At 49.5% G+C, this 24538-nt stretch overlaps 2 protein-coding genes across 21 annotated transcripts in view; one reads left to right on the forward strand and one right to left on the reverse strand.

The window, feature by feature from the left end:
* Positions 1-635: 635 nt before the first annotated feature.
* Positions 636-14723, forward strand: SLC22A12 (solute carrier family 22 member 12). 3 transcript variants are annotated; one of them, XM_072639003.1, is made up of 11 exons: positions 636-937; positions 1056-1596; positions 1984-2087; positions 2247-2401; positions 5253-5421; positions 5926-6049; positions 8469-8584; positions 9184-9398; positions 10639-10747; positions 11466-11669; positions 12617-14723. In XM_072639003.1, exons 2-11 carry the CDS (start codon positions 1195-1197, stop codon positions 12675-12677), a joined length of 1659 nt encoding a protein of 552 aa, XP_072495104.1. In that variant the 5' UTR covers positions 636-937; positions 1056-1194; the 3' UTR covers positions 12678-14723. The 3 variants fall into 3 exon arrangements, with proteins under 3 accessions (XP_072495104.1, XP_072495103.1, XP_072495105.1); XM_072639002.1 differs by having other exon boundaries at positions 636-933; XM_072639004.1 differs by having other exon boundaries at positions 636-910.
* Positions 14724-18885: 4162 nt separating this feature from the next.
* NRXN2 (neurexin 2) overlaps positions 18886-24538 on the reverse strand; it is a 170456-nt gene continuing 164803 nt past the window's right edge. For 17 of the 18 annotated variants that reach the window (XM_072638998.1, XM_072638997.1, XM_072639001.1 and 14 more), the window contains one exon: positions 18886-21153. In XM_072638998.1, coding sequence (XP_072495099.1) covers positions 20243-21153 — 911 coding nt within the window. In that variant the 3' untranslated portion in view covers positions 18886-20242. The remainder of the gene's footprint in view (positions 21154-24538) is intronic. The other variant, XM_072638999.1, reaches the window with a different exon arrangement.

A 24538-nucleotide genomic window follows, 5' to 3' on the forward strand; every position in this document is an offset into this window, starting at 1 on the left:
CTTGGTTCATTCAGGGGTCTTATTGTCTCCAAGGAAGAAAACTGAGGCTGAGAGATGGCATGTTACATGGTAAACAGCAGAGCTGTGATTTGTTGAATCATAGGAATTAGAACTATATAGAGAAGATCTAATCCAAGGCCCCTTCACTTGGGTTCTTCAGAAGGTCCATAGACTTGGGTAGGAAAGAAATGCCATCTTTATTTTCACCATTAGCCTTTCCCTCAGTTATTTAAAACCATGATTTTGAGAAGCTACAGGGGTTCATGACACACAAAAAATGCTAAGAACCTCATTTGTACTCTGTGAGAAAATTGAGGCCCAGTTGGGAAAACTGACTTGCCCAAGGTGTCACAAATAGTCTTAAGGACCAGGATTCAAAGCCAGATCTTCAGTTTCCAAGTTCTAGTCTTTTTTCCATAGCACCAAAAGCAAGATAAGAAGAAATGGACTTTAATTGCATCAAGAGGGATTGGGGCTAGACAGTAAAAAAGAACTCTGAGACCCCAAGGGTCATGAGATCCAGGATCAGATTACGGAAGACCGTTCTGGATGGTCATGGCCTTCAGGTAGACGCCCATCTCCCAGCTCACTAGTAGGTGTGGGTGAAATACTCATTTACATCATGGCCTGTGCCAGGGTTAGTTAACCCCAAGGTTAACTGTTCCACCAGTGTAATTTAGTAACAGGGCGATCTGGGACACGGAGGCAGTTTGGCAAAATCTCTTCTTGGATCTTAGCTTTCCCACGGCTTCTAAAGTTCAGCACTTCTTCCAGATTGGCCCTCTCTTGGTTTGAGCCAGAAACTCCCAGAGGAGTCTCTCAGAGAAGGGCCCAGGGAGCACCTGACCCAACTAAACAGAACTTCTGGGAGAGTCCTGATCCCCTCCCTGGAAGAGCTTCCCCACACCAGGTGAAGTCCAGGTTCAACTCAAGGTTGGTATGTGGTGGCTGTGAGTGTTTGTATTGGGAGGGAATAGGGTCCAAGTCAATATCAATCAATGATAGCTTGGTGAGATTTAGGACTGGTCATCTAGTCTCTCCCCCTTCTTTTACAGGTTACACAGATAGTGAGGGGCAGAGCTAAGATGAGGACTCAGAGCCTCTGACCCTGCCTCCAGAGCTCTTTCTATTGGCTGCACCACCTTTGCTTCTTGGGGCTGGTGTCTACCCGAGCTCACCTCACTTTGGGCCCTCATGGCCTTTGCAGAGCTCCTGGAATATGTTGGCAGCTCGGGAAGGTTTCAGATCTCTCAAGTCATCTCTCTAGTCTTGGCTGTCATATGTGTCACCCCTCACAATCTGCTGGACAACTTCACAGCAGCTATTCCTGACCATCGCTGCCGGCTGCCCTTTCTTGACAATGCCACTGCCTTCCCAAACATCACCAGAGGCCTGGGTCCCAATGCCCTCCTGAGGGTCTTCATTCCCCTGGACAAACACCAGAAGCTGGAGAGATGCCGTCGCTACCTGCACCCACAGTGGCAGCTTCTGGAACTCAATGCATCAGTCCCTAATGCAAGCGAGGCAGATACAGAACCTTGCTTGAATGGATGGATCTATGACCACAGTGAATTCACTTCTACCATTGTGTCTGAGGTCAGGGGCTCCCTCTTTCTTAGTCCTCTCTCCCTTCCCCATTTCCATGTGTAGCTCTCTGGAGTGTTGCCTAACATTCGCATAGCTGAGTATATTCCAAATGGCTTGTTTAGGACTGAAAACATTTCCTTCCCATCACATTCCTCCTGATTCCTTCTACTCTCTGTATAGAGGGCCTTGGTTTTGATCACTAGCACTGCTGCTAATGATCTGTGTGAGCTTGGGGATGCACTTCCCTTGCTGGGGCTCAGTTTCCAAGTATGTGAGATGAGATGGTCCCTCCTAGCTGACATCCCTGGTATTCCATGTTCCAAGTCCTCTCCCAGTTGCGACAGTCTGTGAAGTAGCTTCTCTCAACCTCTGCTGTTCGTTTCCCTTCTTCTATAGTGGGATATGGTGTGTGACTGGGAGTTCCTGAAGCCCATGGCTCAGTCCATATTCATGGTTGGCATCGTGATTGGAGCTGCTGTATGTGGCCCTGTCTCTGACAGGTGAGTGTTTTCTGATTTAAGCTGCTCTCACTCCTCTAGTTCCATACAGATCCCTCAGAACCTGGGAACAGAGATGTTGGGGGACCCCTGCCCATCTGGCTCTGTGCCATGGCATTTTTGTCTCACCGAATTGCCCTAGATTCACTTCCTGTATCACAGGTTTGGGCGGAAGCTGGTATTGAGCTATTGTTACCTGCAGCTGGCCATCACTGGTTCCTGTTCTGCATTTGTCCCCAACTTCTCCCTTTACTGCTGCCTGCGTTTCTTATCAGCCTTTGCTGTGGCTGGCATCATGATGAACACTGCGATACTCAGTAAGTATGGTGCCATGGACCTGTCCCAAGCCCTCAGACCAAGACTGTATAACCAGTGAAGTTAGGTTGGCATCCTTCTCACCCCTCAGGGCACAGTTCAAATGCCACCTCTTCTGCAGATTTCTCTCAGATCTGTACCCCCTCTCCAGCTAGAAGCTAACTTTCCACCTAGTCTCATTTACACCCTCGTACACGTAGATGTTCTAATTTATCACTTTTCTGTGTCTGTGTGTCTCATCTTCCCTACTAAACTGTAGTCAACTTGAAGGCAGGGATCATATCTAGTTTAATTTCTCTCAATATCTAGACAAGGCCAAGCATATAGTAGGTCCTTAATAAGTGTTGAATTACTGAAAGACAAAAAGGATGCTTGCATGATGAATGCATGCAAGACTGAATGGATGAATTTATAGACAGATGGATTGCATGCTGCTGAACAGTACAGGAGAAAGGCATTCATTTGCATTGATGATATTTATCACAAATTTATGAGATATAATTTCAACTGGGTCTTCACTGCGGCATGGCAATCTTTTTATTTTTGTATGATTGACTCTCTTTCCTACTTTCCATGGATACTCTTCCAAACCCTTCCCTGTCTCCCCTCTTGTCCTTTCCACCTCCTCTTGACAGAGAACCTTGATTTTTATTCTACTGAGAAAATAGAAACCATCTGTCTTTAGCTTTCTCTCCTCTCCCATTCCATATCTCAAAGCCCCTCTTTTCCTTTCCTTTGCCCTAGTTTGTGATGAAGAAGTGACCCTTTACTCTGACAAAACTAAACTCTCCACTTGGACTCTTTATTCCATCTCCTTTCATCTCATCTAGGACCTTGACTCCTCAATCATTCTTTTCTTCCTCTCATCTTTAATCTATCCTTATCTACTGACTTCTCCACACTTAATGTGCCCATACTTTCCTTATTCTTAAAAGATCTTACTATTCTTGGACTCTGCCATCTCCTCCAGTTATCATCCAATATTCTCCTCCCTTTCACTCCAAGAAAGGGTTGTCTTCTCTTGATTTCTGTTTTCTCCTTTCCCACTCCCTTCAGCTCTTTGCAGTACAGCCTATGACCCCACCAAGGTCTCCCAGTGCATTCTGGGCTACCTTCAGTCATCCTGAGGAATATCAGGTCATTGAATTCAGATGACTCTGGTGGAGAAGTGAGGTTGGTGACCTGCACAGACCTCCTTCACTCAAAACAAAGTCAAGTGCAGGTCATATCATCATTTCTGTGATGGCATGGTCTTCTTTGGCAACGGACAAACACGATGACCCTACCACTTGATTGAAATGACTCATTCCAAGATTGTCAATGATTTCTTAATTGTTCCAACTGAATGACCTTTTCTCAGTTCTCCTTCTTCTTGACCTCTCTGAAGTGTTTAACACTTTCCATACCATATCTACCTCTCCCCCTCCTCACACACTCTGCATCCTATCTTGGTTCTCCCCTTATGTATTTGACTATTCCTCAGTCTCCTTTACTAAATCTTCCTCCTCTTCCATGTACTGAGGCAGCTAAGTGGTGCAGTGGATAGAGCTGTGGACCTGGAGTTAGGAAAACCTGAGTTCAAATCTGACCTTAGACACTAGTTGTGTAACCCTGGGCAATTCACTTAACCTTTGTGTGCCTCAGTTGCCTCATCTGTAAAATAGGGATAATAATATCACCTGCCTTCCAGTGTTGTTGGGGGATCAAATGAGATAACATACATAAGTACTTTATAAATTTCAAAGTGCTATTTAACTGCTGACTACCCAATAGCTGCAGATGTTGCCTAAAGCCCTTCCCTTTCTATTTCTCTATTTTTATTTCCCTATTTCATTTGATGAAGCCATAGGATCCCATGAATTTGACTACCTTCCATGCAGGTAGCTCCCATATCTATATATTGAGTCCTAACTTCTCGCCTGAGCTTCAGTCCCATGCCACCATCTTCCTACTGGACAGCTCCACCTGTATATTCCATAGGTGTATCCATAACTATTCATTGTCTTTCCCCCCAGACTGTCCCTTTCTCCAGAATTGCCTTACTTCTATGGCAGGTCCCAGCATCCTACTCTCTGAGGTGTGCAAGTTTAGTAATTACTCACCTATCTCCTTGAGCTCCCATATCCATTTCTTCTCCTTTTGCTCCCCACAGGCCCCCTTATGGTCTCATTCTTTCCATTCTCCACTCTTTATCGCCACCACCCTATTTCAGGTCCTCATTGACTCTCACCTGGACTATTGCGATAGACTTCTGATAGGTGCAGCTGTATTTAGCATCTCCCTGCTCCACAGCTGCCAGTAATATTCCTAAAATACACAGATCTGACCAATCTACTCTTTATGCTCAAAAATCTTCTCTGCTGTCTCTGTGAAAAAATACACATGCCTCTGGTTTTCATTTAAAACCATTCATAACTTGGTTTCCACCAATGTCCTTAGCCTTAGGAAGGGAATTGTGGGAATTGAGTGGACCACACTGACTCCATGTTGTGACTCAATTCTGGATCTAGCTCAGGAGCCACTTTCTACATATCCCTCCTCATCTCCCAGTTATAAGCACTTTCCCTCTTAAAAGGATGTTGGACATACTTTATATTTACCACTTGGGCAAACACTGTAACCCTGCTTTCCCCAAGAGAATCTGAATTCTTTGAAGATAAAGATGGTTTCCATTTCTGTCTAAGTACACCCAGTGACTTGTACATAATACATACTTAATACATATTTATCAAACAGAATTGAATTGAATGGATACATGAGTGAACAGATAAAAGGATGGCTGGATGAATGAGTGAGTGGATGAATGAATGAATAATTGAATGAAGTCCATCTTATGTCTGGGTTTCCTTTCAGTGATGGAGTGGACAAAGACCCAGGCTGGGGCCACAATGATGACCATAAGTTCTCTTGGGTTCAGCTTTGGCCAGCCCTTCCTGGCAGGGGTCGCGTATGCCACCCGAGACTGGTTCATCCTCCAGCTGACCCTGTCCATACCCTTCTTTCTCTTCTTTCTGCATTCATGGTCAGTGCCACTGGGGGTTCCACTTGGGATGGATTCCTTGGGGCTAAGATGACATTAGTGAGGAATTCCTCACACTTGGAGAGCAGTAAGACTGGTCACTGACATTCCCTGAAGACCAGCACTGCTGTCTGTATTGTCATCCTATTACAGCCCAAACAGGGTGTCATTTTGCCATCAATCAGTCAGAATACCTAGGAAAGATACATGCTATTTTGGAGGGGGGAAATGGAGGCCCAGAGTCTGTGCTCAAGGCAGTGGCAGAGCCAAGGCTAGAACAGAGTCACCAAATGCCCAGTCCAATGCTCTTTCTACCATTTCTCATTGCCTCTCCCTCCCAGCTGGCACAACCAGGATATTTTGCTAGTACCTGCTGAGGTGGTTTGCTGAGAGAATACATAAGGCAGAAAGGCAGCTGGATTCTGGGAGCAGGGGGTATGGGGGGAGAGGGCCATGTGGTTCTCTCCTTCAGAATCAGCAGAGCAGGTGATCCTTCATGTTAAACAGGTGGCTGGCAGAGTCTGCCCGTTGGCTCATCATCACAGGCAAAATAGATCGTGGACTCCACACACTCAAGAAAGTTGCAGAAATGAATGGAAAGAAGGAGGCTAGAGATACCTTGACCATTGAGGTAAGAAGAAAAGTTGAGCTCCTTTAGAGAACTGAGGAAGAGGGTTAAACATAGCCCAGTGACCCCTTTTCCTGTCTATGAGGTAGCCTGGGACAGGGTTGGCAGTAGTGAAGCTCTGCCTTGGACTACCAGGCTCCTGCTGGATCAGGAAAGAGATTTGGAGTCAGAAGACTGGCTATGAAACATTGAGCAAATCTTTTACTGCCTCAGTTTCCTCAAAACATCTGAGTTGGAAGGGAACCTTAGAGATTATCTGATCCAAATAACTCTTGACTTTCACATATGTGTGTGTATGTACACACATATACATGCACAATATACACACATATGCATGTACAATACACATACATATACATGCATACACACACAACATACATACATACTCACATGCACATATTAAAGAAGTCACCCAGGCTCTGCATGAAGACTTCTCTTTAGTGAGGAAGGATCCATTACCTCCTAAGCCAGTCCATTCCCATTGCAGATAGCTCTAATTCTCAGGAAGTTTTTCCTTCTATCTAGCCTAGATATGCCTCTTTCAATTTCTCTCTTTGCTCCCAGTTCTGGTCTCTGTTGCAAAGTAAATATTAAACCTCTCCTCCCCATGAAAACCTTTCAGATATGCAATAACTGCTACCACATCCCCCCCTACCTTTTCTTCTCTGGGATAATTCTGTCCCCTTCCCCCAGTTGACTCTTAATGGACTCAAGCCCCTTAAACATCCTGGCTGGCCTCCTCTGGACGTGCTCCAGCTTGTCTACCAATCAAAACACATTTATTAAAATGCCTGCTCTGTACCAGGCCCTGGAGGTATAAAAACAACAAATGAAGCAGTCTCTGCCCTTAAGGAATTTGCTTTTTAACAGGGGAGAGAGCACCTCCATAAGTGTGCACAGAATATCTACAAATATCTACAAGGTGGTTTGGGAGAGAGGATGCTTACAGAGTCAGCCAACAGTCTCAGTCTGGGCATCGTATGTCTCTTCAAGCAACCCGAGAGCCCTTTGGCATTTTTATTTGAGCTTGCAGCCTGCTCTCTGTAGAGGGAGATGGTCTTTATTCATGTCTCTTCGATGCCTATAATCTTAAGCAGCTGCCATCATCGATCACATCTTTCTTTAGGTTTGCAAAACACTTTCCTCACAGCAATTATGGGAGGTAGGGCTGCTGTGTTATCTTCATTTTACATGTGGGGAAACTGAGGCTCATACACGTGAGGTTAGATGTGGTTTAGTCGTGTCCAACTCTTTGTAGCTCCACAGATGGAAGAATTGTCCATGGGGTTTTTCTTCGTAAATGGTACTGGAGTGGTTTACCATTTCTTTCTCTGGTGGAGAAAGACCAACAGAGGTTAAGTGACTTGCCCAGGGTCACACAGCTAGTAAGTGTCTGAGGTTGGATTTGAACTCAGGTCTTCCTGACTCTGGACACTTCGCTCCATCCACTGAGTCATCTAGCTGCCTCAAATTAGGCAGCTAAAGTTAACCCTAGCCCTACCTGCTCTAAGTGATACAGATGGTGTAGGATTGGGGATTGGAACCCAAGCATCTCGGTACTCTCGGTACTCTCTGGCCCTCTCATGGAGGTTTCAGGGTCAGGGCCTCGGGGCAGCTAGAATCTGTGTTCCTTCAGTTCAACCCCACCCCCACCCCCCCATTGCTTTCCTAGCCCTTCCTCAACCTTCTCCACAGTTCCCCAAGACAGTAGGACTCTGTTCTTCGCACAGGGTACCCCCTGGTGGCCAGGAATCATAGGTTCAGAAAGTTAGGTCATCTTGTCCAATTGTCTCATTTTACAAATGAGGAAAGTAAGGCCCTTACAGGTGCAGCAATTTGCCTAGGGTCATGTAGACAGTAACTGTTGGAGGCGGAACTTGAACCCAAGCTTTCCTGATTCTCAAAGCCTGTCAGTTCCCACCTAATCTACACTGAAGGACAGGGTGGGAAGGGACCCTGGAATCCACGGGGAGATGGGAGATCATCTGGCCAGTGTAAAAAGTCCTAGTGACCATTGAGTAACAGGCAGTTGGATCTGATCATAGATTGTCAGAAGTAAAAGGGCTTATCTAATTCCCATTTTACAGATAAACAATTGAGGTCCAGAGAAATTAAAGCACTTGCCCAGGGAGGGTCACAAAGCAGGTTGTGACAGAACTTATTGTTCTGACTCCTAGACCAGAGCCCTTTCCTTGAGCCCTGGTACAAGGGATACCAGTGACCATGACAATGTAAATAGACTAGATAAGGGCATAGAAGACCATAGTCCAGAAATATCTCTAGAGAAAGATCTCTCCCAGTGACAGTCATGGGGAGAGAGAAGCCATGACTATAGAGCTTCTTCCAGGACATGTGGATCACTAGGGCTCTCAGCTCTTTCTCTTCTCAGAGACCGACATCTTCCTTGTGTCTCCCTTCCTAGACTGTGACATCCACCATGCGGGAAGAATTAATGGTGACTAAGACTCAACATTCAATGGTGGATCTCTTCCGAACTCCTGAGTTATGCAAGAGGTTTTGCTGCATACTCTCTGTATGGTGTGTTCCTCTGCCTGTGGCAAGCTAGTCCCAGCTTGGGGACCATAGAGGACAATTCCCAGCTTCCAGGGCTCAGTAAAGAGGGGAGGAAAGAAGATCCACTCTAACCCCTCCTACCATCCCATCCCCCTTGATCCCATAGAGTCTGGCAGGAGAGGGGCAAAGCTATCCCAACCTTCCTAGGGTTACCTACTTGTAAGTACTGTGTGCCCATCAGTGGCCCTTGGCTCAGGAAGCCAATGTGTTCAGCATTTCTCGGATGAACCTGTTCTGGGAAGTACAAGCAGCCTCTGCTAAACCAAACCATGGAATCACCAAACATCAGAGTTTAGGGGTGGAGGGAGCCTGAGATCAGAATGTCAGAGCTAGGAAGGACCTTAGATTAGACAAAAATCAGATTTGGGAGATGTGGGGGGAGGGGAGGAACTTTAGAACACAAGACATCAGAGCTGGAACTGGGACCAATCTTAGATCAGGGAATGTCTCCAGCGGGAAATGTGTTGATCCTTGGGGGGAAAGCTGGAGAAGATCCTAGATAACCCCAGTGGGCAGGGGCAGAGTGCCCTCACTACCTACCTTTCTGCTGCTGTCTTCCTAAGGTTTGCCTTTGGTTTCACCTTTTATGGAGTTGCCCTGGACCTGCAGAGCCTGGGGGCCAATATTTTCTTGCTCCAGGTGCTCTTTGGGGTCATAGATATCCCAAACAAGATGGGTGCCTTCTTCGCCATGAACCATCTGGGTAGGCGAGTAACCCAAGCAGGCTCCTTGATCCTAGCTGGTCTCTGCATTCTGGCCAACACAATGATACCTCAAGGTGAGTCCAAGATGACCAGAGGCCTTTTGGTCTCCTTGCTCAGTTGACCAAGCATTTAGAAACTCCTAGTATGTGGCAGGCACTTAGCAAGCTCCTGGAAATATAAGGCAAAAATGAAACGGTCGCTACCCTCTAAGAGCTTTTACAGTCTACTGTTTAAAACACAAAAGCCTGTGTCTCGGCTCTTCAATGCTCAAGGACTAGGTTCCCCTAATCCTTTGGGAGATTAGAGTGTCAAGAAATTGTCCAGTGATTTTAGTGCCCAGTCTCAAGAACATCTGTATGGTAGACATGGGACCCCAACTCGATCCTCTGATACGGGAGACCCTGGGAATGACTGGCCGAGGTGAGCTCCCCTGTTGTCCCCACCATCCCTTGTGATAGAATGATGGAGCCAGTCAGAAAGAACACAATAATGAAAAGCAACATTTGAGGGAGCCCTTTAAATTTTGCAAAAAGATTTCTACACACCATCCCCTTTGGTCCTGATGGTAACCCTGAAAGGCACAGGTGTTCTTGTTATCCCACATTAGTAGCAAGAAAATCAAGGATAACAGTGACAATACTAGCTAGCCTTAACAGAGGGCTCTAAGGTTTGAGCAGTGTCTTCTGTGGGATTCCAGCCTGGGGATTCCTGACTGAGACCCTGACGCTGCACTGCCTGTCAGAAGATTAGAGGTTTAAAATTAGGAGGAAACTTTGAGGACATTTAATCCAACTCCTTTATTTTACAATTAAGGAAACTGAGGCCCAACGAGGTTAGAGGAATTAGCCAAGGTCACACAGATAGTAAGTGGAAGAGGAGGAATTGGGTCCCCAGTCTTCTGCCTCTCAATTCTGCCCTGCCTCCTATTGATTAACGTGCTTTAAGTCCCTACTGTGTGCCAGGCACACAAAACCATAAATGAGACAGTACCTGCCTTCAAGGAGTTTATGTTCTCTCAGGGAAAACACGTACATGCATAAGCAAATACACAATTTATATCAGAGACAATCTGTGGAGATGAGATCTGTATACAGATACAAAATATTCTCTCTGCCATCTGGGAAGGAGCCGCCGTCTGAGGCAAGAGGACTTGATTATGGCTGGGTGTGTGCCTCGCCCTCACTACGCCCCCCTCTCCCCTCTCTTTCCACCCCTCCCCTCTCCATCCTCCATCACCCCCACCCCTCCCCCCATCCCTCTCCACCCCTTCCCCCGTCCCCCACCTCCCTTCCTCACTCCCCATCATTTCCGCAGAGCTGCAGATCCTGCGAGTGGTCCTGGCTGTGCTGGGGATAGGCTTCGTGGGTTCTGCCTTCAGCACTCTTGCTGTGTACAGCACTGAACTCTTCCCCACCGTGGTCAGGTAAGGACAGGTGAGGACCTGTGTCCAGGGCCACGGATGCCCAGGGCTGCCTTGGACCTTTCTGACGTGGGGCTGGGACCTGGGAGCTCAGGAGGGCGGCTGCTGTTCAGCCAGGATGAACTTGGCTGGAGGTGCTGTTGTCGCTTGCGTTCACGTTGTGTGGACTCATCCAGGATGTGAGGCGTGAGCCAGACTGATGCCAGGGTCTATTAATACCCTCTCCACAGGGTCCCCCCCCCCACCGTAATGACAAGGCTTCACTGCCCACGTCTCTGGGCTGCTTCTGTGGCCTCCGTTCCCTTTCTGAACTGACACCTCCACCTGATGATACACTCTCTCCTCATGACTCTCATTCCAAGAGAGCAGTAGCCATCCGCCTCTTCCTCCATTTGCACCTCAGCAGTCTTCCTCCACCCTGGCACCCTGGAATGTCCCTGGGGAGGGCCTTCTCCAGCTCCTATCTGGGTCTGCTCCCCCCCACCCCGGCTCTGTCCTGTCCCATCTCCTGACACCCAGGGACCTCTGCTGCTGCTTGGGGAGTGCCAGGGCTCGCACAGAGCAGGCGCCAAAGGCAGGGACAGTGACCTGTATAAGCATTATGTGTGCACTCAGCATTGTCTTAGCGGGTGCCTCCTTCCATGGTAGCTGAGGCTGAGCAAGGTATCCAGACTGGCCTGTCTTGCCCCCACCTCCATCCCAACCATCCTGTCCTCCACAGAATGACTGCAATAGGTGGAAGTCAGATGACTGCGCGTGTAGGATCTATCCTGGGGCCTCTGGTGAGACTGCTGGGCCAGTTCCACCCTTTGCTGCCCATGCTCATCTACGGAGGTGTTTCCATGATCTCGGGCTTTCTTGCCCTCCTCTTGCCCGAAACTCTCAACCTGCCCCTGCCAGACACCATCCAGGATGTCAAGAGTCGGTGAGTGAGCCCTGCCCCAGGCACCTCTGAGAGGAGGGCACTATGCCATCCTGCAACCGAGGCAGGGTTCTCATAGGCCCGGTGTGATCAGTTTGCCAAAGTACATCTTTCTAAAGGAAGAGAGGCTTTGGTCCTTACACTTTGTCTGAGGGCAGACACTGGCTGCACAGCGAACCAGCTCCTGCCCGTAAGGAGATTATGTCCACTGGGCAGGTGAAATCTACACATTTGAGTGTAGATCAATCAATCAACAATCTCCTATAAAGGGCCTACTGTGTATCAGGTACTGTGACATGTGCTAGAAACATAGACACAAATTCAGGGGTCCCATAGAAGGGGAAAGAGCTCCTTAGAGCCTCCCCTCAGTCTTATGAGGTAGGCAGAGCAGGCATTATCACCCCCATTTTACGAAGAAGGAGACTGAGGTTCAAAGAGCTTCACTTCTGCACTGAGCCTGGTGCCTCCCAGCTCAAAAATGTCAGGGCTAAGACTTGAACTCAAGTCTTTGGAGCGCAAAGCCCGTGCTCTCTTTTCCATTACCATACACTACTTCCCAAGAGGCTTCCTTCCTTCCTTCCTTCCTTCCTTCCTTCCTTCCTTCCTTCCTTCCTTCCTTCCTTCCTTCCTTCCTTCCTCCCTCTCTCCTTCCCTCCCTCCCTCTTTCCCTTCTTTCTTTCTTTTTCCTCCTTCCTTCTCTTCTTCCTTCTCTTTCTTTCTTCATCTCTTACCTCCTTCCTTCCCTCCTTTCTTTCTTTCTTTCTTTCTTTCTTTCTCTTTCTTCATTTCTCTCTCTCTGTCTCTATCTCTTTCTCCCTCTCTGTCTCTGTATGTCTCTGTCTCTTTCTCTGTCTCTCTCTCTCCTCCAAATCTTTTTTAGACAAAGTGATGTCCGACCTTGACTATTAATATTCCTTCCAGTTCTAAATACTTACTAGTTTCTCTTTTAGGGGTCACAGAATGAAAAGTGCAGAGCAGGCAGAGAACACTGTGAAGTTGACGAGATTGTAGGGCAGTCCTGAGATCCCACAGCCCAGGGCAGAGTGCCAAGCGAGGAAGCCATCTCTTCTCCAGGTTCTGAAAGAGTCACATCCTGCCTCTCATGAACAGCTACAGCTTGGGGAGAGTATCTTGGGTCAAATGTGAGTGCTCACTTATGTGAGAGATTGAGGCACTCACTGGGGCTGTCCTCTTCTTGCTCCCCACCCTCTCCTGGATCCCCTGGAATTCCAAGCCAGTCACATCCTCCAATCAGCCCACTCTGCTGCCCAAGACTTCTGAGAAGCCTCCAGCCTGAACACAGCCACAAATGTTTCTTCCTGAGCCCTGAATCCAAACCTTAGCACCCTCTCTAGTCGCAAGTGCCTCCCACTTTACCCTCCTCCTCAACCTCAGGTTTCTTCTTCTTTTGCTGTGGCACCAGAGACTATGGATTTGGAATGAGAAGACCTGAGCTCAAATCCTGACCCTTCCTACGTCCTGCTTGCATGACCTTGGACAAGTTTATTTCTTTGTAAAACGAAGAGGGTGTATTTGGACAAAATGATCCCTGGGGCCTTTCCAGCTCTTTATTTTTTATGTATGGTCTGCCACTTTCTCTTGTGGCCCTTCAGGGGCAACTTGGACCTAGATCTGGCTGGCTTGGCTGCCCTGGCCAGGGTCCTGAGAGGGCTTAATACTCCTCCCCCTTACCCCTCCTCCTGAACTTCTGGATGTGCAGGATAGGGGAGGGTAACAGGTCATGGGCTGCTAATCTTTACTGACAACTATGGGGCTTTCCTAAAATCTGTGTTACTCATTCCTCCTCTCCCCCCAAATGAGGAACCCCTTGAGGGGTGGGGAGGGAAAGGCCTCCGACTTCTCTGCTAACTTGTCTCCTGGATCCGTCTTGTATGGCCCCTCAACAGATTCAATCTGCATCTAATTCAATTGCCATTTGTTGAATGGATGTATTTCATTCTTTCCCTGGAGAATATAAACTTCTTGAGGGCAAGAAATGTTTTGTTTAGCACCTAGCAAGTGCCTCGAACTTAGTAGGTGCATAATAAATGTTTGCTGATTGACTGAATGACTGATAGATGCTCATTATGTGAGAGGCCCCATGCTGGACCCTGGTGATACTGAGTTTAAAAGTGGTTCCTGTCTCCAAAGAGGACCAAAAGATTTGGAGCTGGAAACATATACATGTCTATATGTCCATATATATGTTTATATGTCCATATATGTGCACACACATATACACAGAGCTTGGGGAGGGACGTGACGTACACAGGGGAGCATCTTCCAAGATGTAATGTGATGGGAGCAGATCTGAGACCCATGTCAAAGCTGTTGGAAGACTGGAGGAAGGAGAGGATGCTTTCAGTTGGAGAAGCAGAGGTTTCCCAAAGGAAGGATTTTGTAGATGACAGATTTGGGTGCACAGAGACGGTAGAAGGCGAACAAGTGGAGGGAAGCCATCGAGCCTGGCTTGGCTGGACCCCAGATGGGACGAAGGGGCTGATCTGAAGGCTGTGCCTGGGGCCCGGAAGGGAGCCCCTTTCTCGTCTTTATGGCTCAGAATCTGTCTCCTTTCAAGGCTCAGCCTCCTCTGGTCCTTTTAGTTGACGGTGTTCTCTGCCTCCTTAAATGGATCTGTATTTAGTTATCTGGATTCATTTTGTGTCCACTCACACTCCGAACCAAGGAGAATGTAGTTTCTCCAAGGGCAGAGCTCATTCCATGTTGTCTCTGTGTCCCCGTCGCCTAAAAGGGGGAGCTTAGTAAGCGCTTCTTGAATCAAGCCCTGCAAGTGAACAGGAGGATTCATAGCTACCTCTCTCTGTTTGGAAGACAGAGAAAAGTTGTGAGATGGTTGAGGCAGAGGAGGGGGTAGGGGGGTCCAGTTCTTGGTGGAGGCAGTACGCAGGAGCCAGGCTCCGGCATCTTCCCTCCTTCTGTGACTGGGCTGGATGTAGAAAGGGGACTCAGAAATCCTGACTCCCAAGAGTCCTTGTTTCTCTGGCATTCTTTACTGGACCCCCACTCCCTCTTGGCTAAACAGATTTGGCAGCATCAGATCTGAGTTTGAGTTTCTGTTTTATGTACTTTGTGATCTTGGGCCAGTCTTGTCCTGGCTTAGTTTCTTAATATGTAAAATGGGGAGGTTGGTCTACGGCCGCTAAGGTCCCATCCTGTTCTAAACCTTGGATTCTCTGGTTTTTCCCAGCTCTCCTCCACCTCTGGCACCTGGAGCTTTGGGAGGTCAGTCTGTCTTGAGAGATCCCATCTGATCACCCTTCATGACCTCTGCCTGGGAGGGACATGCATGGCATGGGGGACTCTGGGGAAATCACATCTCTGATGGCAAAGTCGACCTCTGAGAGGGAAGACAGGGCTCCCTGCCCGCTCCCTGCTGTCCCACTGGGCCTGGGCTTTGGGTCACCATATGGTGTGTACTGTGGGGGGCCGAATAGCTGCCTCTCGCATTGACCTGACGCAGATTAACTGGTGGGTCAGCTCAGCTTGCCGTTGGGCACTCCTCCCTTCCTCCCAGAGCCCCGCTGCCCATGGCTCTCCTCTGTGGTGGGGAATCAGCATCTTAGATGCTCCCCCACCTCCCCCAAATGCCCCTTCCCCCCAGCTTACAAAGCCAGAGAGGAATCCAAAGTCTCTCTCAACTCCAAACCCCATTATCCTAGGAATCTGCCCAAGGCCAGTGGCTGAGCTGGAACTGGCGAGGGGAGGGGCGGGGATCCTAATTATCTAGTGCATCTATTAAGAGCTCACAGGCCCTTAATGTTTTTCCATTCCCAGGGGTGTTCACATCTGGATAGAAGCCAAACCTCCAAGGAGTTAATGTCTAATGGTAGATTTTCAGAGAGCAGTGATGAATCAGTCGGTAAGAGATATTTAGGCTAGGGAGATACTGGTCACCTGAGGGGGATTCAGATGGGACAGGACCTTGGTCTGGAGGCTGCATCGAGGGGGTCCCGAGCTCCCCTGCTCACAGTAGTCAGGAAAGGAGGGGTACAGCCTCCCTTTAAGGTCACCAGTGAGCCAGATCCCAAAGCCCAGCCTCAGGTCCCATCCTCCTCTGCCCCTCTCTGTCTGTAGCTTTGTTTTTCTTGGCCTGGCCCTCCTCTGGTTACTGCTCTGTCTCCCTGGTTTACTTATTCTCTGCCTGCCTCAGATGGTGCAGAGGGTAGTGCATTGGGCCTCAAGTCAAAAAGACCTGAGTTCAAATTCAGCCACAGACACAGATATGACCCTGGACAAGTCTCTTCACTTCTGCCTGCCTCAGTTTCTCATCTATATAATGGGGGTCCAATTACTATGCAGGGTGGTTGTAATCTTCCACATAAGGAAAGATTGCCTAACAGTGGGCTACCTAAAGAGCTATTGGAGCTTCCTTAAGAGGTAGCTGGGGGTCCCCTGGCAGAGAAATTCCTTTGTAAATGCTGATTGGCTTGCTGACTTAACATGGTAGCAATCTGGTAATGCCAAGACCCCTTCTCAGAATCATGGTTTTAACAGCATTCAATAAAAGGCATGGCATTACAAAGGAGACTAATTATATTGAAATTAAAATGCCATTTTTCCCCCATCGAAGTTCAAAGCTGCCCTGAAATCTCTCCACAGACCTCTGGACTCCAGGTGAAAAAGACTTATCTTAGAAAAAGGACTGACCTTGTTCCGCTCAGACCCAGAGACAGAATAGGGAGCAATGGGATGAGAGTCACAGAGGGCTAGATTTTGGCTCAATGTTTGGAAAAATCTTCTCAACAACCAGAACTGTCTAACAGTGGGATGGGCTGCCTCAGGAAGTGGTGAGCACCTCGTTATTGAAGGTTTTAGACAGAGTCTGGATGAATGGGTGTTATGAAGGGGGTTGATTATTAATTAGGTGCAGGTCAGGAGGGATTGACTCCAAGGTGCCTCTGCGAGATCCTGTGATTCTGCTAACTCATGTCACCTCCATGGGTCTCAGATGGGTGAAAGAGGATTAAACTGTACCATCTTTAAGGCTCTTAAAGCTCTGAAGTCTATGATCTGGTGAACCTGAGGATTCTCTATGTTGGAAGCCCCGTTGAATCCAGTCTGAGGGTCAGGCCAGATATATCCCAAAGAGGACAGATGAGCCTCCATCTCCCAGCTGGGGCAGAGGATGAGCTGTCTGAAAGCACAAAGTCATTACTCTCCAAGGAGGACCTGTTTGTGGCAATATCCCTCAGAGGGCTAGGGGAGGTCTGGGAAGTGGACAGTGGACTCCCTCCCTGCCCCGGTGCCCTAGTTGGTAGCCCAGATAAACTGGCCACCAGGAAGCCTTGAGGAGAGGGGAATTCAGAAAGGGGTCCTTCCCCTTTGTCTGTTCCTCTTCCCCTCATTGTTCCCTGGGCTCTTATTGGTGGGTGACATATTCAGGAACTCACTGTCAGTCCCACCCTGTGTTTTTAGAACATCAGAGACCAAAACAAGGCCCAGAGAAGGGAGCTGGGCAATCATTCAAAAAGTCTATGTGGCCTCACCAATCTTAGGCTAACACAGTGTAGGGTTCTTCCTACTGGTCTCTTCCATAGGCTCTCTCTCTCTCTCTCTCTCTCTCTCTCTCTCTCTCTCTCTCTCTCCTCTCTCTTTCTCTCTCGCTGTCTGTCCCTCCCCCCTTTCTCCTTCCCTCCCTCCCTCCTCCTTCCTTTTGTGGTCATGGAAGCCTTATCAAGCAAAGGTGGGATGATCATCTCTAGTGGGTGTGTTGTAAAAGGATTCTTTTGGGGTATGGCTTGAACTGGTGCCCCTGTGGTCCCTTCCAGCTCTGAGATTTCATGATGGAAGGTAGGGAGGGCATAAGGAAAGTTGGATCGAAGAGAAGGTTGGTATGTAGAACTGCATGATGTCAGAGTCCATCAGTACCTGTCAGCTTGACTCGAAGTCTCAGGGTCCTCCAGCCCCTGTCAGACCTCAGACATGCTGTCAGCTTTTTGGGGGTAGGACTCATTCTCCATTCCCTCTCTCCCCTATATAGTAGCAGGACAGTCCAGCAGGGAAACCCTGAACAGCACAAGGTGCTGACTGTCTTTAGTGCTCATCCTGGTCAGCTTGCCTGTTGGGCTGGGTAGTCTCCTTTGGTTTCACGGTCAGGGTGCTCCTCTTTTTTCAGGAGTCTGGTCTTTATCTTCCCACTGGTGGCGATACCACAAGAGGTCTTCATCAGAGATGATGAGGGTCCCAACTGTGCCCCTTATGAGTCATGTCTCTGTCCAAGGTACCTCTGTTTTCTGAGGCTCTGTTTTGGGTCTGCTCCTGTGATTTTCATTGGTCTCGTGTGCTCTTCTACTAGAGCAGCCTCTGATGTTTAATTTATCAGCCAATCATAAGCATTTCTTTCATACATCAGACATTGTATTAGAGGTGCCTGGACCACTGAGAGGTCAAGACATTTACCCAGAGTCACACACCCTTCTATGTCTGAGGCAGCACTGGAACCCAAGTCCCTCTGACCCAAGGACCAGGGCTCTTTACCACAAACCCCAGGGCCTTTCTCTTCATATCCATGACATGCAGATAATGATCCTTGCCTTGTCTGTCTCACAGTCATTGTGAGGATGCAATGAGATGGAAAGCGCCGTGTAATTATAAATGCCAAAGAAATGAGAGAGAATAGTAGCAGAAATTATGGCAGAATGGATAAAGGGAACAAACTCTAAACCCATTGGAGGGTAGGTGCCACCTCCTCTGCAGTAGGCCCTGGACTCAGTGCTCATTTGTGGCTTGATTCACTGAAATGGAAGGATCCTTCTTTGCCTGTCTCCAATGTCCCACGCTCAAGTGCACAGGGGATCAGGTAGGCGCCCTGGCTCTTTCCTGGAGACTGACCACAGAACCATTCCCTTGTACTCTTCCCTTGGAACTGATGGAAAGAGTGAGACCCAGTGAGTACACCCTGCCAGTCACTCTGTCACTGGAGAGCCAAGATTAGAACTCTGGCCTCTCTGGGTGGGGCTCTTGTGCTTAGGGGTGGGGAGTGGATTCAAATAGGGGGGAGGAACCTGGCTTTCCTTGGAGGGGTGGCAGCAGCTAGAGTCAAAGCCTAGACAGTCAAGAAGAATTCCTTTCCTCCAAGCTAGCTGACTGTTGGTCCTTCCTGCCTCAGTGTGGGAACTGAGGCACAGGAAGCTGGGAGAGAGGGAAGGAGGAGCTCGACCGGATCCCTCCCTGAACAAATTGCACAGGGCCAATGGAGTTTGGAAAGTTTCTTTTGTTTCTCCCACACATTTCCGGAATTTGGGTGTTTTCCAAGACTCAGACACATTTGTTAACAAAGAGAGAGAAAGAAAAAAATAACAATGGGGGACGGGAGCCCCTTCGGCAGAGAACTGTCCCCCCAGAAGTCCGTGGGGCCGTTCCTCCCGGCTCCCTCTCGCCCGGGATGCCACAGGTTATTGATATCTAGATAATTGTCTTTAATATATATCTGCATTTTCCTTTTCCCCCATCCCCCCGCCCCCCGCCCCCCAACCCAACACACACGCACAGATGCTCTTCTTTGCCAGATCCCAAATGCACGTCGCCCGAAAAATCAACTTGTCAAGAGACCTCCAAATCCTCCCCTGGGCAGGGCAGGGCAAGATAGGGCAGGGCAGAACAGGACACCACTGTTTGTCTAGGGAGCATGGCCTCTGGGGCTGAGGTTTCCCTCGCTGCCCAGAACCCTTGCCCTAAAGACTCCCTATACCCCAAAACCCATCCCAAAACACTCTGTGTCCACCTTCCCCCCACCATGACCCAAACCCCATCGAAGCCCAACCCTTCCCACTTGGTACTGCCAGATGCTGCTGCTCTCAGGAACCAAAACATTGGAAGGGGAGGGGAGGGCAGGAAAGGAAGGGAAAACAGTAGAAAAGGGAGAAGGCAGAAAAAGTGGGGAGCCAAAAAGGAGGAAGAGATAGAAAGGAAGAAGCAGGCACAGGCAGTGAAAGGGAGAGGGAAAAGAAGGACGAGAGGAAGGAATGGAAGGAGGAAAGAAAGAGAGGGAAGGAAGGAAGAGAGGGAGGGAGGAAAGAAAGGAGTCAGGGAGAGAGGAAGAAGGGAAGGAAGGAAGGAAGAGAGGGACAGAGAGAGAGGGAGCAAGGAAGGGAAGAGGAGAGGAAGGACAGGAAAGGAGTTAGGGAGGGAAGGGGAAAAGGGGAATCGAGGAAACAAACCGGACGAGAAGCGAACACTTTACAAAACCCCTGCCTGTCTTCCCGCCCCCACGCCCCCCCTAAATAAAATCACCCCCCCTTTAAAAAAATAAATCAATCCAGGGCTGGGAGTGGGAGCTCCAAGGCCTCACTCTACGGTCTCACTTGGCCCAGGGGAGGCAGCTCTGGAGACCATCATGGTGGGACAGGGAGGAAAACCGAGGAGGGGGCACTCTTTTTTTTTCCTTTTTCTTTTTTTTCTTTTTTTTTTGCGTTTCCTCTTGGCGAGAGAAGTCTGAGGCGGCCCTCGGTCCGCGCCCCTGGGGGGTCGGGGTCGGGTGGGGCTGCTGCTGCTCGCTCGGCTGGCAGGGGGCCGGCGGGGAGGGGACGCCGGCGGGCACCGTCGGCCCTGGGTGCTCACACGTAGTACTCCTTATCTTTGTTCTTCTTGGCCTTGCTGGGCGCCTTGGGCGCGGCGGGAGCCTTCTCCTTCACCACTGCGCCGTTGCTCTGGGCCGAGTTGCTGATGTAGTTGCGGCTCTGGTCCACCTGATAGGAGCCCTCGTCGCGATTGCGATACTTGTACATAGCGTAGAGGAGGATGAGGATGCAGAGCGCCGCCGCCGCCACGATGCCCACCACCATGCCCGTGGTGCTGCTGGACTCGCGGATCACCTCGACGGCGCCGGGCGGGCCCCGTTCCCCGGGGCCCGTGGGGTTGGCTGTGGGCACACGGGGGAAGCCAGGGGCTGCCGTCACGCCGGGGGCCAGGGCTGGGGGCGGCCGCCGTGGCTCGAAGGACGTGGGCGCCCCGGGGCCCCCAGCCGCCGCCACCGGCGGGTTCTCCAGCAGCGGCTGCAGCGGGTCTCGGTGGTTCATTTTGCCCGCTGGTAGATTGGGGGGCAGGGCAGAGGGGACGAAAAGGACCCCCGGCGCCCCCGTGGCCCCGTCTGTCCTGAGGTTGGGCCGGGGGGGAGAAGGCTTGCGGGGGGACAAGAGGGTGGTACGGTCCGTGACCAAGGGGAAGGTGGTGTAAAAGTCTTCGTCGTCCGTGGGGGGCAAACTGGAGTCAAAGACCTCCCCCGAGGCGAAGCCCGACGCCTCTATGGGCTCCTCGCAGTCGCTGTCATCCTGCTCCCCGCCCTGGCACGGGGGCGGCCCTGCTGGGGGCCGCCGGGCCCCGGGCGGGGGCAGGGTGTCTTGGGTGGCACCCATGCCCGTGAGGAAGGGGTAGAAAGTCGGGGGCGGGGGCACGAAGGGGGAGCGGGTGGCCACAGGAGGAGGGTCTAGGGAGTCCTCCGTAATAATAGGCAAAATTAACTCGCCTCCTAGAAGAAGAGAGAGAAGAGAAAAGACAGGGCATCAGGGGCAGCCGGCGGGGCTCGGCCTGGGCACAGAGAGAGAAACAACAGGCCTTTTACAAAAATCGCAAATCGGTTCCAATTAGCTTGTCCGAAAAGGCTACCTAGGGCTTTGGCCGTGCCAGCCCAGGGGGCATTACGAGGCAGCGGGCCTGCCCACGGGAGGGGCTCTGCGCTGGAAAGGGTGCTTGATTCTCTTTTTTTCTCTTTTAATTTTTGGTTCGTTTTTAAGAAACCAAAAGGAAAAAACAAGAAAAGCAAATGGAAAAGGAACGAAAAAAACGAAAACAAAGAAAGTCTATTGGTTTGGTTATTTTGGAGGGTTTTTTTTGTCTTTTTTTGGTTTGTTTTTACAACAGCTTTAAGTGGGTCAACAGCAGCATTGCCGTAAGCCTACTGCAAAGGGGGGCGCTGGCTAGTTTCTCTTTGGGGGGAGGGTGCTTGTGATCGGTTTGGTTTTTAAGAAGAAAGAGAGCATACCACGGAATTCAGGTAACTTACATCAACAAATAGGCCCAGTGATTTTAGCATGAAGAAAAAAATTACAAAACAGAGCTGCGTGAGAGGGTTCTCCCAGGAAAATCAAGACAACTTTTTCTTTGCTTTTCCTTTTCCGTACAACTCTTTCTCTCTCTCTCTCTCTTTTCTTCTTTCTTTCTTTCTTTCTTTCTTTCTTTCTTTCTTTCTTTCTTTCTTTCTTTCTTTCTTTCTTTCTTTTCCTTTCTTTCTTTCTTTTCCTTTCTTTCTTTCTTTCTGTCCTCTGACCCTGGCGCCTCCCTTGTTCACCACTTCTCTCCTCTCCCTGACTCTCTCCCTCTCTCCTCACTCTTAGAAAAACTGGACCTGCGGTCAGACTCAAGGGTTTGGGGCCACAGTCTGAGAGGCGCTGGATTGGGATGAAATTGGGGGTATTCCAGGAGGGGAGGTGTAGACACGGAGGCACCAGAGGTCTGGCTGCCAGGTGCCCCGGGCACAAGGGGATAGTGGGAGGGGGGATGAGATAGAAAGGAGAGCTGGGTGAGCTGAGATAGCTGGGATACAAGTGGTACAGGGGAGGTGTGGACACGGAGGCACCAGAGTTCTGGCTGCCAGGTGCCCCAGGCAAGAAGGAGTAAGAGATGGGGGGATGAGGTAGGAGGGAGGGAGGGATGAGTTGAGTGAGCTGGGGTGTCTGAGCATGTGTGCTAGGAGAATGGGGGTTGGGAATGGAGGCTAGTAAGGATGAATCCCCAAAGGCGGTCGAGAGAGGGGCATCACTGAGAAGAGGGAGTGGGCCAGGGTCCTATGTGAAGGTCAGCTGAGGGTGAGGTGAACCTGGAGGGTCAAGGTCAGGAGCAGGTGAGGTGAGGTGAGAGACTATGCCTGAGCTGACCCTGACTGCTCTCCTCCTCTCCACCTCCTCTCCACCCACTCCCTCTGCCCCTCTAGCCTCCCCCCTCCCCACCCCTCCCCAGAGCCCAGCAGCTGTAGGGCTGCCCCAGGGCTTGGCTGCCTCAGGCCCTTTTAGGAAAAACAATAATAAACCAACAGAAAGAAGAAGAAAGCAAAAAAAGGAAAGGAATATATATATATGTATATATATATATATATATATATACACACACACACACAGCCGTCTAGGGGAGGCTCCTACTAGGAGGTGGGAACCCAGGGGAGGTCACAGGATGGAAGGGCTCTCCTCCCCCTTCCTAGGGCTGGTTACTAAAAACCCATGAATGGCTGGAGAAGTGGGGAGGGAGCTGACTATTTGCTTGAACTCTCAGAGGAATTACAACTCCCCACATACCCTAGTAAGAGAGTATTACATCTCCCATCATCCCCTAGGATGAGAACCACAACTCCCATCATCCCTGGTGAGGATTGTCTCTTCTTTCATCATCTAGAATGAAGGAAGGCTACATCTCCCATCATCCCCTAGGATGAGAGCTGTAATTCTCATCAACCCCTAGGCAGGACATTTCCTAGCCTCTAGTTTGAAGACTGAATGATGCCCTAGGTGGATAGAGGGCTACAGTTCCCATGATCTCTAGATTTAAGAACTACATTTCTCATCATCTTTCAGGTTAAAGTACATCTTCCATTAGCTCAAAGTAGCCAGCTCTCCCTTACCTCTGTCCAGTTGCCAGACCTTTGGCCAAAAAGGTCATTAACCTGAGACCCTTAGGAGCTGAGATCTCCTTGCTTGGCTAGGGAAGGAGGTGTTAGAATTCTCACAGCCATCATTTCCTCTGGTCTTTGGCCATTTTCTCTCCAGATAAACTCTTGGGACTTATTCTCCACACAGGTTTATGGAGCTTAGGCCCCATCCAGGAAGCCTGCCTGGATTCACCCTTCACAGCCTGCCACTCTTCAAAGACAATGGTCTCTGACTTCCCATTCTGTTCTCAAAACAGTTTAGTCAGTTATAGCAAACATTCTCCCAGCCAAGCCCTGGGATGACCAAGAGAACTCTGAGTGTGGATGACGGACATCGATGATGACTAGTTAGCCCAGTGGGAGTGAGCCGAGGAGCTCTCGAGAATGGGCTCTAACCTTCACCTTAACAGCCTATTCCTAGTGGTCCCATATCAGCCCGATATTCTGGACCTCGGACATTACAACCACCCCTTCAGCCATCTCCACTTCAATGCAGGGCCCTTCAGGAGTGAGGCTGCCTCCTGGTTTTTGCTCTTTGCTCCTAGGAAATGCTATTTTTCTCCCTATCTTACTCCTGACAAATCACTTACTTCTACACAAATCATATTTACCTGTCCTAACTCTGTCTCCTAGAGTTAAAAGGGGCATCGGAGATCAAAAAGTTTGACTCCTTAATCCTACAGATCAGAAAACAGGCTTATACAGGAGAAATGCCTTCCCTGATCCTTCAAGAGACATCGAGCTGTCTTGGAAAGGGGATTGGGTTGGGTCGGCTGACTTGGGATAGTTAGCTTATGGAAGAGAAGACTGGGGGTGAGGAGGGAAGATATGGCCCTCTTCAGCTAGATGAAGGGAGAGAGGTTGGACAAAGATCCAACTCTGAAAACTAGGTGAAGGTTGCAGGGGGTCAATTCAGGCTAGATGTCAGGAAAATCTTCCCTACCATCAGAGCAGATATGGAGTAGAGTCAGCTGCCTGAGGAGCTAGGGGCTTCCTGCTCATTCAGGGTCTGCACATAGAGGCTGAAGGACCACACACCAAGCAGGTATTAGGTGAGGTTCTTGGCCCAATAGGAGTGGGCCCCAGGGTCCCTTCCAACTCAGAAATTTGTTGTTTCTGTGGTTCAAGTTCCCCTAGTGGAATTGTCTGTTACTTGCCAGCTGTAAATGTTGTCTGTGTTAAGCCCCTGATCTCATAACTCCCCCCCCAACACACA

The sequence above is a fragment of the Notamacropus eugenii genome, chromosome 2 (genome assembly GCF_028372415.1).
Source record: "Notamacropus eugenii isolate mMacEug1 chromosome 2, mMacEug1.pri_v2, whole genome shotgun sequence".
Taxonomy (NCBI): domain Eukaryota; kingdom Metazoa; phylum Chordata; class Mammalia; order Diprotodontia; family Macropodidae; genus Notamacropus; species Notamacropus eugenii.